This window comes from Platichthys flesus, chromosome 15 (genome assembly GCF_949316205.1).
Source record: "Platichthys flesus chromosome 15, fPlaFle2.1, whole genome shotgun sequence".
NCBI lineage: Eukaryota > Metazoa > Chordata > Actinopteri > Pleuronectiformes > Pleuronectidae > Platichthys > Platichthys flesus.
This window is the reverse complement of record NC_084959.1, coordinates 1,886,132-1,899,689: the sequence shown is the minus strand read 5'-3', so window position 1 is coordinate 1,899,689 and position 13,558 is coordinate 1,886,132. Positions and strand designations below refer to the sequence as shown.

The window sequence follows — 13,558 nt, the reverse complement described above, 5'->3', positions numbered from 1 at the left end:
TCTATCACCTCACAAGTGTTTTCAGTATATTGTGACAAAGCTGGTGAGTCGGCTGTTTTTTGTGGTGTGCATATCTATAATTTGGTGCAATATGTTTTTGCAGAGGACTTAATGAAGGCGGCTTGGAAATAATATCTAAAAAAGTATGGACAGTGGCTGTGATGCATTATTCATCCAGCATTTAGGCCACTACATTATGCATTTAGTGGCTTTAATGCACAGAGAGAGCAGCGTCCATATGCGTTCATCACACATGCTGCATCAATCAGTGGGAAAGCATCTCATTCCAGGGAGGAAATGCATAAGTGGAGTAAAGAAACAAGAGAAAGACACGGATACAAAATGAGCTACAGCTGCGGCAGTGCAGGCAGATTCTCCAACAGGTCCTTTAAGCTCAGACAATTGCAAACATGAAAGATTTACAGCGGAGCAACGGGAAGCCCATCCACCTAAAGTCTTTGAGGTGTAGAGCAGTGAGGAAAAAACTCCTGTCGGGCTCGGAGGTACGAGGGCATGTCTGGGAATACAGATGTCCTTGGCCGCGTGGCGACGGACGCTGAGAGGAATGAGGACACAGGTTCTCTGAGCCTCCCAGGGAAGAACAGATACAAATCCTCCTGCCTTCAGAGGAACACACACAGACACACTCACACTCACTCACTCCCTGTAGCAAAGCTTATTGCCTGCAGCTAAACTCAGACTCCAGGTGAAGTGGAGTTCAGTGGTTTTATCTCCCTCCATGGTGACTGGACTCCAGGGGAACCACTGACACACAAAACACACACACACACACACTCAGGATTGTTTGTGCATATTTCTGGATTCTAATTAATTTCGACATCTCTCTCAACAGCCATGGCGAAATCGAATGGAAGTGAGAAGCCCCCCCCCCGAACAGAGCCGTCCAGTTGGATCTGAAACAGGATTTGCCGACAGAGCGTCTCCTCCCTCGAGAGGAAGTATCCAGACACACCGACAGCTGCGACAGCCAATGAGAGCAGAGGAGACACACAGCAGGCTGAGGTTGCCCCAGGTGACTGAGAGACTCCTCACCACAAGGCAGCACATTGGGTTGTGTGAACTTGTCACTACACCAGATTAAAGTGTGTTGATTTTCCTTATAACTGGGCTCAGACTACAGGAGTTTCACAATCCAGACGTGTTCCATCAGACGCTACAGGAAACCAAACCTGACGGAGACGTGATGGAGGTGCAATCCCCTCATTTCTTAAATATTAAGCACGTTTGATAGTTAAAGGGGTTTTCTGGGGGTTTAATATCGTCTCTGTATCGCCTGACTTGATCAGATACTCTGCACCGAACACCAACTGAGGTTCCAGACCGGCTTTCTAGAATCTGGGCGACATCGGCCCAAAACCTCCTGTTGTCTGATCCCAGGTTTAACAGAGTGCTTCAGTCGGTTTGGCACCAGAACCCAAAGGAGACTTTTCTCTCTCGACCACCAGCCGAGCGAAAATAGATATTTAACCATCCAAAGGTTCAGTGAGTTCATTGTGTGACGAGCAAAAGAAAAGATCTTTGTGATGAATTCACAAATTAAATCCAGAGTGTTTTTTTTTATCTTCGGTTTCTAAAGAGTTGTTTTGACCTGAAGTCAATCAGGTGGAAAGAAAAACATGTTTATTAAATGTTCTGGGTTCTTTTGAAGCTACGATGCAGAGAAGGACACAAGAGAGCAAACCGAATTCATCACAGCCTGTGTGATATTAACATTCACTGCAGCGTCACTCTGGGGTTAATGGTCAGAGCGGCGGGACAAAAACAGAGGCCAATAGGTTTAATTACATATTCAGCCGAGCCGAACAGAGCCAGGTGTCAGACCGAGGCTGAGTCATGCATGAGGAATAGTGTTCGGCTACAGGCCAAAGAAAAACACCTCACACACACGTGTGGAGCAAATGGAAAAGAGAAGCTTGAGATCATATCTGGAAAAACTGAAGGTTCGTAAACAAGTTAAAGATACTGAAGGTGCTAAAAGTGTTTGTTATTGTCGTTTTGTTGTTGCAAAACTATATTATAAACTATATTATAAATTCTAATTAAAATTATATATTTTAATTAGAATTTAAAGGGTGAGTTCAATAAATTGACTTAAGTTTCTCCACATTTACAGGTTTAGTTTAGTTATAAGGGTTTGGTATCATCAGAATCATTGTAATATTTAAGGAAGCATCCGTGCAAGAAGATCCCTATTGGTAGGCTCATCAAAAACACAAAGACAACACATCAGAAAGGAACTAAAGAAAGTGTCCCCTCAACAAAACCTAGTGTCCACACTGAGACTCACCTTGGCAAGACTGACTCCTCCAGGAACCTTGTAGGGGACGTACTTCCTGTAGATGTGTCCCACCCTGGAGCAGGGGATGTCCTCCATCCGTCCACCACACATCCACACCTGCAGAGACACAGAGAGGAAGACACCGATGAAGGACGGCATCAGGGCGGAGGAGGTCGTCCTCAAAGTGCAATGATCTGACGAGCTGCCAGGAGAAGTGACGCAGACGGTGTGAGGAGACGAGATGAAGCAGATCAAGTTAAAAGAATAAAAAGAAATGACAGATGGAAGCGGTGGAGAGATTAACACACGACCTGAGGGGTCGCAGGGATTGTTCAGTGAACTCCAGGAAAGAGGGATGAGGGCAAAGAACGAAAGTACGACTTGTGTTTACGACCCGACACATCAAAGGGAAAAAACTGAAATGATACAGATGATAATCTACAAAAAGTGCAGAGAGACGACGACAACATTTTAAAACAACGCTCCCAAATTACAGGGGGGGGGGGTGGGGTTCTCGATTGCACAGAGACCAGAGAGCGTCAACGACATGAAAGAGAACTCACGTCGATCAGCTCAACGATAAAGACTGGAATTGGATTTGTTCCGCCGCTCAGGGGGGGGGGCACAGACACGTTTCAAGTCTACAGAGACAGGGTCTGGAATTTCACAGGTATACATTTTGCTTTAACCCCTTAATGCCTGAATTAATTTCCAATAATATAAAAAAAAGATTATTGATGTTTTTGGCCTATCATGTAGATGCCTAATTAGGTGGAGACTGTTAATTTCAATATAGCATGTACAATAGAAATAAATTTAGGTATGAGGCAAATTAGCGACATTAGGCATAACCTTAATTTAACAAATGTTGGTATGTAGATTATTATATTGATGCTGCTTTTGCTTGAAATTGAATAACAACATATGTTTCTTTACAATCATTGCTGTTCCCTCATCACAGTATTTCAAATACAGCCTAATACCTCAAAATAACTTTGCTGCACAGTCCCAAGGGGCTAGTATGTTTTTTTCCATTCCGACCACTAGATGGGGGCAGAGTGCTTCCAATACCTTCCTTTCACAGCCTTTACTACACACACACACATTACTACACACACACAATACTACACACTCACATTTTACATCAGATAGTTTTCATTCTGTGAACCATGTTGTGCGTTTTAACAGTTTTAAACATATTCTCCTCATAGTTCAAGCCGGCCGTGGTTTTTATAGCAATTTCTGTCCAGTATGAAACTCAAACAGCAGAAAATCTATCTGTCTCATCTCCTGAGGAACAAGTTCACCCTGAGGAAATGAGTCAAAGGAAATGGAGGTAAAATAAAGTCAATAAAGTATTTTGACTCTCCTGTAATGAAAAGACATTTAAATTCACTAGATTTATTGAAATCTGCCCCAGCTTTCCAAGAGTAAATATCAATCACCTTAACATGTTGAATTTGTATTTTTTATTGATATTCTTTAATTATCGTCTCTAGTTTGTATCGTATGTTTATTCATTTATTAATTTATCCTTTTTTAATGGGCTCATCATGGTGCCATGACAGTGGCAGTGACCATTTATGAATCCTGCTAAGAGACAAACAGACAAAGATGAAAACATGATGGTGAAGCACAATGAAGATGATCTATCACTGGCATCAATTCAACATTGATTATTTTCAAAGTGACTTTATGAGCTCCAGTCATCAATCAATCACCATCAAGCTTCAATATCACTAAACAATACAAATAAATTGACAATATGCTCGCAGAAGGGACGGGGGTGATCAGAATGAAGTTTTGGCTAAAGAAATGTTTTAAAATATGAGAAAGTGCTCACTGACATTTCTTTAGTTTTTATCCGACCAACAGTGAACAAGTCAAACACATTTCTATTCAGCACGAGCTAACTGGAAATAAGTAGAAACTGACCAGCAGTTTGGATCCATATCCTAAATAAATCATAATCCATGTGAAAAAGAAGAAACTGTGAAGCAGGAGGTTTCTAGGAGCTGTTCGATATCAATCCAGTTATGTTTTTCTTATTCAAACTTTCTCTGACCTCTCCTCCCACCTCAGAGCATCGTCCTCCACATCCGCCTCAATCTACTCCTGTCAGGAACACAATGTACAAATAGAAAAACTAAAAAACTAATATTATTAAAGTTAAACTCCACAATGACGTCAAGTGCTTAGTTTGAGTTAAGTGTCTGTGTCGAGGAAGAGGAGGAGGAGGAGGAGGAGGAGGAGGAGGAGGAAACTTAGTCATCAGTAATCAGGGAAATGCTATTTCCTCGGCTGCTGCACTTCCTTTCCTTCGATTTGCTAATTTCTAGTCATATTCTGCATCACGCTCACTTCCTGATTCTCCGGAGTGGACATCAGCTGCCTGCTGTTTCAATTCAATTCCACCTTGTCAGGTTGTGTTGCCCCGCGCCAGCTTGGACAAACAGGATCTGGGGAAATAACAGATGGAATCCAGCCTTTCTGCATCTGGCTGTGTGACCCGCTGCACCAATCCCTTCCCCCCGCTTCATCCCTGCACTGAGACACTTGAGCTTATTAACGGGGGGGGGAAATCAAGAGCTGGAGTCAGAGAGAGTCGGATTGGATTTAAAGTCTTATCACTCAACTCTAACACAAGGCTACTACAATGTCCTCAACTCCAAACATGAACACCGACACCACAGGTACAGGGTGGGTGGGTGGGTGAGTGGGCGGGGGGGTAACATGAACTCCAGACAGTGTCAACACAATTGAGTCTGGACACTGTCTGGAGTTCATTCCTTTCAAATATGAGGAACACAGCAGGAGGATCTCTGAGTCAGACACGTTCCCAACAACAGGAGGGTCTCTGGAGCATTCCGGCAAAGGGGGGGGGGGGGGGGGGGTAGAACATGAACATCTACACCAGCGTTTCAGGTGGTGTTCCAGTGATTCCAGCTATGACCCAGCAGAGCCCAGACTTTCCTTCCTCTTCTCCTTTATTCACTTTTGTAAGATACACTCAGATCACTTTCAATAAATCCTACGAACTGAACCTTTACAGGCAACAAGATGAAGGAGTCTTTACTTTTTAATTGTAGTTGCATCAAACATTAGGAAAAGCATTTCATAAAATCTCCTTTTGTTATTTCGGCTCTCAAACCGCTCGGTTTAAACTCCTGCTGTTTCCTCCGTGGAATCAAAATGCTGAATTATTTTGTCCTGTGCAAATCAGCCTAAGTGCCCACATCATATCCTGAATGTTTAATTTCTATTACTCAGCAGCAGTTAGCAAAACAAAGTCACACGTGCATTAATATGAAGACGCAGCAGATGGTGAAACGAACCTGACAGTAAATTAGATTTGGCTGTTCAATCTCCGTCAGCAACAAACGCGGCCGCACTGGAAATGTCCCTTTTATGGAAAACCGGTGGTGGTATCACACGGCAGCATATGTCCAATCAAATCCAACCAGCCAGCTCTGGCCTCTGTGCTTAATTGAGTGAGACGCCAAAAGTCCTTACTCCATCAAAGCAGAATTCAATTATTGTGACGGGTTGCTCCGTTTGTCCGGAGCTCGGAGACAAGAGGCGGCTGAGGGGGAAGGGGGGAGGGGGGGGCGAGTCACACACAGTTACTGCTTCACTATAGAATAATTCATGCTGAAGCAGCAGACGAAGGCTTAATGTAATATGGAGTCTTCTGAGTATGATGAATGTGGAGAGTCTTCGGCTCAAATCACAGAGACAAGGACGGAAACTCTAATGAGGAGCAACTCATTTCCCTCAACAAGTCTTTTGTGTGTTTACCTGCGGACACACAACACATCAGGACAAACACATGGGACGAGCGCTGAAAGCAAGTTAATGTCAAAATGCAGCGATCACACGTGAAAGTGAAAAGAGCTCAGGGAGGAAAAATCTGAACATAATTCATCCTCACGTCACAAAATAAACGCTGCAAGTCCCAGTCTGTGGTTTAAAATAAATAAAATAAAATATAAAATCAACTGGTAAATATGAGCAGAGGAGCAGAGGAACTGGGTATTTATTATAATCTCTGGAATGTAGAAGATAGATTTGAAGATGTTTATGACATTCCTGTAACAACGATTATAACTACTCCATATTCGACCATGTTTTGAATTGGTTGAGGGTTATGTTTATGCTTTAATGTAATATTGAAATTGGTTTTCACCTTGAATGAGATCTCGTACTGTTCTCCTCCCCAGATCTCCAGACCCGTGTCGTATCCTCCCAGTTCCCAGAACCACTTTGTGTTCACAGCGAAGAGTCCGCCTGCCATCACTGGAGACCTGGAAGACACAACAGGGACACAGTCAGTCACACACACACACACACACACACACACACACACACACACACACACACACACACACACACACACACACACACACACACACACACACACACACACACACACACACACACACACACACACACACACACACACACACACACACACACACACACACACACACACACACACACACACACACACACACACACACACACACACACAAATCATTTTCTGACTCGTGAATTTAAAGCGTGTAACAGGTTTCAGGTTTCTATTTGAGAAAAAAAACATTGTGTGATTTTTCAGACTTAGATGAACGTTTTTTTGTGATTATTCCTTTCAATCATACTTAGTGAGTTAAGGGTGTGGTTATAAAAGTTCATTGACCCAACGACACAGAAAATGAAGATCACATCAAACTCTGTGAACTCCAGAGAAGGAAAAGATGAGACGTGTAATATTTCACTTCTTCTTCCTCCGTCTCCCTCTGGACACACTGACTGAACTCGACTCGCCTGAATGGGCAACACTGTCTGAGCAGCTCATCGTCCGTGACTGGTGACTGTTGTGTGCCGCAGGAAATAAACACACAAACACACAGACTCACAGAGACTCACACACACTCTGCTTTCCTGGAGTGGTGCTGAATGAAAACTTTCACGAGGAGACAAAAGGATAAACAAAGCTGTTGTTTATCTGCTGGGACAGAGAAATGTGTGTTTGTGTGCGTTTGATTGCACAAAGTGTCGTGATTGCCGTCTGTTGTACGGTCAGTGAAGTGTGCGAGCTCAGCCGAGGGAGCACAGACCCGGTGCGGGCGGTGATTTGTGGGGTGGGGAGTGTTAACTTTGTGTTTGCCGCAGGGAAAACACACAAACACACCTTGCCTCCCTGGAGCTGAATTCAAGATACTGGCTTCAGGACAGACCGCAGAAGATGAAGTCAGACCCCAAGCTGCTGAACACAAGGATCATTTAACCACAACAGGTTCAGGTTCAGCTCAGCGGGATCCCGGCCTCAGGCCTGTTCGCTGCACTGATTCAGCTAATTCAGCAAAATATTAGATCTGGGGCCTGATATGATGACTTGAGGAACCTATGTGTTTCAGATAATAAACATTTGATTTGATTTCTGTGTCTTTAAGGCTTGTGTGGCAGCACAGACATTAATCACTGCCACAGCAGGAGCTGACGCTGAGTTATAAGTGGACGGAAGAGAACACAGAGAAGCAAGAGGCAGGTTATATAAAAACACAGGAACTACTGAGTTGGTAGCTTTTCAGTTTGAAAGCTGTGGTTGGTGGCATGAGCTTGTGAGCAAAGACCAAAGCTGAGACACACAAAGATCTGCGGTTATGAACAACCAGTGCAGACAAATTATACATATTTGGGTGTATGTGTGTTTTCTTTTTGTTTGTCCTTATTTGTAATAAAGTCTGACCGTCAGTTACATTTCTTTGTCAAATGGTTTCAATAACTGATCTATGAAATCATTGCTTTTTATTTTTAATTTATATATTGACTGATATATTTCTATCTGAAATGTTTAACTTCCTAATATTGTTATCCTCTTTCTCATTAGATGAAATCGCCTGAAGCTGGACTCACTCCATTTAAAATGTGCTGACTCGATTGTGGACAGATTGTTTTCCTGGAGGCAGTGAAGTTAATTTTAAAACAATGACAGGCCTTTGATAATTATAATTATTTTATATTGTAAATAACAGCACTATACACAATATGACATGTGGACGAAATAAAAAAAATATATATTGTCGATGGAGGATTCGCGCCACCAGCTTGACCCTTGACCCCTGTCGCCTGGTAGCAGAGCAGCAGTTGGACTCCAGCAGAAGATGTGAAGGCCCCTTGGTTCTTTAACATGCTCAGTTGAGCTCAAGCCTGAAACTCACACATTGTGGCCGGACAGGGTCATTCTGTGCACGTAGGGATTTAACTCAGAGCATTGGTTTGTGTGCGTTCACCCTCACAGAGCTGAGGTGCTTCAGTCAGTCAGTGAAATGAAAACTGTTGAACTTGACAGTAAACACAAACACGGTCTACAGGGGAAAACCCGTCAGGTTGTATCAGAGCTACACACAGATCCCTTCTGATTATTAATTCAAACACACAGAGGGATACAAGCTGGAAATCGACCCGAGCGTTGGTGACAACCAGCGAATTCAAGACGACTGTGCGGCTGTGATTACCTTCTCAACCGTTTGTTAACTTTATTTATTGTCTTTGAAAAAAGAAAAGAACATTGGAAACACAACGGTAAATTGGATTTGCAATACAATACGACTGCAGACTGCTACTTGCTACTCCACAGAATTAATATCGACGAGCACTGAGTGAACCGACCTCAGCGGCCCAGAGAACAACAGGAACAACAGAACCCTATCAAAGTAAAATACCGGGCTGATCAATCTCAGAAGGCTGCAGATCAAAGCCGAGGACTTTTCATTACTGACACAAAGCTCGGTCAGATGCTTAGACTTAATTATTCTAGTTATTTTTTAAATGGGGAAAGTTTTCTACTTGACACTGATCTGCTGAACAGTCTGGTATCTGTTGTATTATCAGCAAAAAACAACTGTGCATTATAGTACTACTACCAGCATAAGGACCTTCAGGCGCAGTACTTGAGTACCACAGTACTCCACAGTACCACAGTACTCCACACTAGCTCAAATGCAGCAAATGAACTTCATCATGGTTCTGACATTACATCGTCGGAGCAGCTGCTTCCTCTTCTTTTTCTTCTTCTGTTGTTTAATGCCGTCTCTTCTTCCTGGATTGGTTCAAAAGGCCAAACTATCCAAACGAGTGTTTTTCAACCGAACCATGGTTCAGTTTGATCCAGAACCAGAACTCCTCTTCTGGTCGGACTGGATTTCCGTCCATCCAGTGGCCAGAGGAACTTTTCACACCTGATGTTTTGGGTCAAACTAAAGTGAAAAGTCTCAAGGTCCAAACCAAACAAAGAAGAAATTGACCTTAATGTCTGAATGTGCTTTTCCTCACTTATTCAAGCGTTAACAGTTCCCCATGATCATTTTCCAGTTTTGACTCAATGGGCCATGAATATTCCGGCTCACCAATTTTCCATTTAATTGCAAATGCTCAAGATGATATTGTCCATTTGAGTCTTTTGACCTTGGGAAGAGACGGAGTTAAGGCCTGAGCTCAACGCTAAATGAAAGAGTGAAGCCCAAAGGAGGGATGAGAGAGAGAAGGGGGGGGAGAGAGAAAGAGAGAGAGAGAGAGAGAGAGAGCGAGAGAGGTGTTGGCACCGACAAGAGACAGTGAGAGAGGCATGAGAACAGGAATAAAATCATTCTCTCTCTCTCTCACACACACCGACACCGGCACACACACTGGCACACACAGACACACACACCTCAGATGGATTTTGCCGTCCCCACCGTGCCTCATTCTCCGCTGCAGCAATGTCAATCAGAATGAAAATGAAAATCTTTGCGACTCAAATTAGATTTGCACTGATGAAGGTCATTTCATTGGGCAAGAAGAGCAGACTAATTCACCAAATGAGGATTGATTCTGGTTGTTCAGCAGCTCATTCCTTCTTCTTTAGTCTCTTATCTTCCTGCACCACAGCAGCAGCCTCCCCCTTTCCCCCTGATGATACCTACTGTATCTCCTAGGACACACAAATGGTCCTTGGCATCCAAACACAGGGAAACGCTGTCAACCTAATCCCTGGGTGCTCACAAATGGAGCGTCTGGCATCACATGCAGAGTTATTTGGCCTTCATAGCAAAGTCTGACTCGGTGAAAAGTTTATTTATTCTGGCTCCCGCTGCTTAAAGGTCATCCACCTGCGCTGCCGAGTGGCCAAGAAGGTCACTGTGGTCAGAAGCTATCAGTCCTGTTTGCACTGGGTAGTAACACCAGGAGACCTGATGTCCTACAGTACTTTAACCTTCAATCGATGACTTTATATAAACCAGTGGCGCTCAAACCCTTTTCCCCACAGTAACTTATAAAAGATCCCATGTAGCACATTCATAAAACGTGGCGTGAGCTTCCCCAGCTGAAGACGCAGATGTGTGCACTAGTACCACAATAACACAATCAGGATGCAATCACGCAACAAAGGTCCAACATGACAATAACCGCACTCACTCGAAGGGTTCACTGGGGTCGTCATTCTGCAGCTTGGCGGGGATGGGGATGCGTTTGTAGTACATCTCCCAGTCGAAGGCTCCTCGCATGGCGTCGCCCGCCTGCGTCTCGTAGCCGAAGTTGTCGTGGTCGATGACGTCGATCATCGGGCACACGATGGTCTTCCTGTTCTTGGCGATTCGGTCTGAGAGACAACGACAGGTGTTTACAGATGTTGTTGCAAGAGTTCCAGCTCTGCCTTGATAACTTGATATTGGTTCCAGTAACAGTGATGGTAGGATTAATTTGATTTATGGAGAAAGATGATGGGAGATACACAATAGTAATTGAATCATCTGTAGAAGCTGTAAACTCTAAATTAAAGGCAAACATCAGAAAACAGGTCTAATAGATAATTTGGTTGCTGAAGACATGTGTAATAGCTGTGATCAGAGATGTCTTTTGGCATTTTAGAAGACACAGTGAAGGAGACACTCTGGGGACCTGCTGCTCCGCCTGTGTTGAGTCTACACCTCGGGTTTGAGCACGAGGTTAGAATAAGGACTGGGTTCATGATGGGATGGAGGCTGGCTCTCTTCCTCACCCAGCAGCGGAGGCAGCCAGTTGACGTTGGCCTCACAGTGAGAGTCCAGGAACGTGATGACTTCTCCTTTAGCGGCAGCGGCTCCCAGCAGCCGGGTCCGGATCAGCCCCTCCCTCTTCTTGGTCCTCATGATCCGAACCTTCGGCAGCCGCACCATGTACTCCTCCAGCGCCGACTTCAGGTGCTCTGCAGGGACAGACAGAGACACAGGTTGAAGGTTGATCAGCGTGTGCACAGCATGAGGAAAATAAGAGAGAGCTGCTTCGGAACACACTAAAATACTGCAAGAAGATGCAAAGAACACGGAACCATCAGCCGTCACCATGAAAGGAGACATCTGCCGAGGCCACATGCTCCACAACGGAATGTTTCCCTCCAGGACTCTTCATCAGAGCACATCTCACCCAGACCAGGGAAACAACTTCCTAGTTCCCCCTTACTTTTCTGCTTTCACCCACTTCTTATCCGCAGTCATTAGACATAATGTTACCCTGCAGAGAAAGACCTCAACTGTGAGGAGTGAAAAAGGAATTGAATCAGCCCTTCCTAACATGTGCGGTCATAAAGCCTTCTGGCTAAACTCAGCAATTCCCCTCAAATTGCAATTATGCTCAACATTTCACCACACACAATTCATAATGCCTACAAGGGGATTTAAGAAACTGCTTCATCCGATAATCTGTCCAGTTTACCGTCGATGACTAAATTACACGATGCGAGAGTTTTAAAGTAAACAATTTAAAACTGCTGCAGAAAGAGTCGGAGACGCTGAGGCGCTGTCCAGAGGGGATGATGTCAGCAAAACGGTTTCATGAGCTAAAACAGCAAATATACTGGAAGGTGCTATAGGAGGTCAAACAATATAGAGATGCAGAAAGAAAAGGTCAATCCAGAAGTGGAAAGAAAGCATCAATCCATCACAGGAGGCGTTATACGTACACATTTTTCACCGATCTTTCCCCTGAGCTGCCTTCTGACAGAAATCAATCCTGCCCTAAATGGTGCCTGTAAATCTCTCTGCTCAGACGTCAAGCCAGCCGTGACAGCTCAATTAAAAAAACTGGAGGAGCCGGACTCAAGGGCATGTTTCATTCACTGTCTGCTTTTAGGTTTAAATAATCGCTGAGATAAGGCCAAGATATCTCAGATAGGAATACAGGCATCTGTCTCGTAGCATCCATCAGCCCTCTGTTTCTCAGGATCTGTTTTTATCCTCAACATCTTGCTGAAATCCATTTGCATGTGATTTTGCCTGATTGGAGGACGACTCGGTGAAGAGCCATATGGCACCAAGCGACCGGCCAAGAGCGGCTGCAGATATAATGTTTGTTTCCACCTTGACGAGACAACAACAGATGGATGTGAAAAATGAGACACTCAAAATGTGATGTGACAAACGTGACTCAGCAGTGTTTTTAAAATCCTGTTAGTCTCCTGCCACACAAGCTGTCTAGTGTCACGTGGGACTGTGATGCACAAATACACAACTGCCTCAAACACAAATTAGTTTATTCTGCATCATCGTCCCACAAATTAAAAGGTAAAGACACTTTCCTGTGGATTGTTTTCTAGACAAGTTAAAAACAATATTATTGTAAAATACAACTGACTAATATGAGTGAGTGTTCCTCGAGTGCAGGTGACAACTTGATTGACAGGTTCACAAGGCCAAAAACATGTGCTAAACCGCCACGACCTTTGACCTTTGACCACCTAGATCTAATCAGTTCATCCTTGATTTCAACCGAACGTTTGCACCAAATTTGATTAAATTCCTTGACGGTGTTTTTGAGATACCGTGTTCACAACAATGAGACAGACACATGAACAAGCCCAGAAGATGGAGACTGGACCACTGGCTGTTCAGCTTATGAAGCTCAATGTTCATCAAGCAGCTCCGTGATGTTTTTACGGCTTTAAGGCCAGAATATAATTTGCTGAGTCATCTTTGCAACATGTCTTTTCTTCACCACAGTGCATGATGGCAACATAAATTCTCACCAACGGCAACTAGGCCGAGAACAGCAACGGAAGCCATACCCCTGTAAATCACATTTTTACGATGCAGCTTCTCTCAAACAGAAACACTCCTCCAGGTTGTCGTGTTTCCTCCTTTCGCTAACGTCCAACACAAGAGCAGGTTTTGAAATATAAAATAAAATATCACTTCTGTTTCCAACACAGGCACTGATTGAATTCTGAATATCACGGGAGAGGAT

General features: G+C 43.9%; 1 protein-coding gene across 1 annotated transcript in view; it reads right to left on the bottom strand.

Annotated features, from left to right (window-relative positions):
- LOC133970033 (polypeptide N-acetylgalactosaminyltransferase 10-like) overlaps positions 1-13,558 on the bottom strand; it is a 65,025-nt gene that overhangs the window by 7,826 nt on the left and 43,641 nt on the right. Inside the window, exons 5-8 of the mRNA XM_062406826.1 lie at positions 11,340-11,525; positions 10,757-10,940; positions 6,486-6,603; positions 2,309-2,416 (exon numbers count right to left, since the gene is read on the bottom strand). Of these exons, the coding sequence (XP_062262810.1) occupies positions 2,309-2,416; positions 6,486-6,603; positions 10,757-10,940; positions 11,340-11,525 (596 nt within the window). The remainder of the gene's footprint in view (positions 1-2,308; positions 2,417-6,485; positions 6,604-10,756; positions 10,941-11,339; positions 11,526-13,558) is intronic.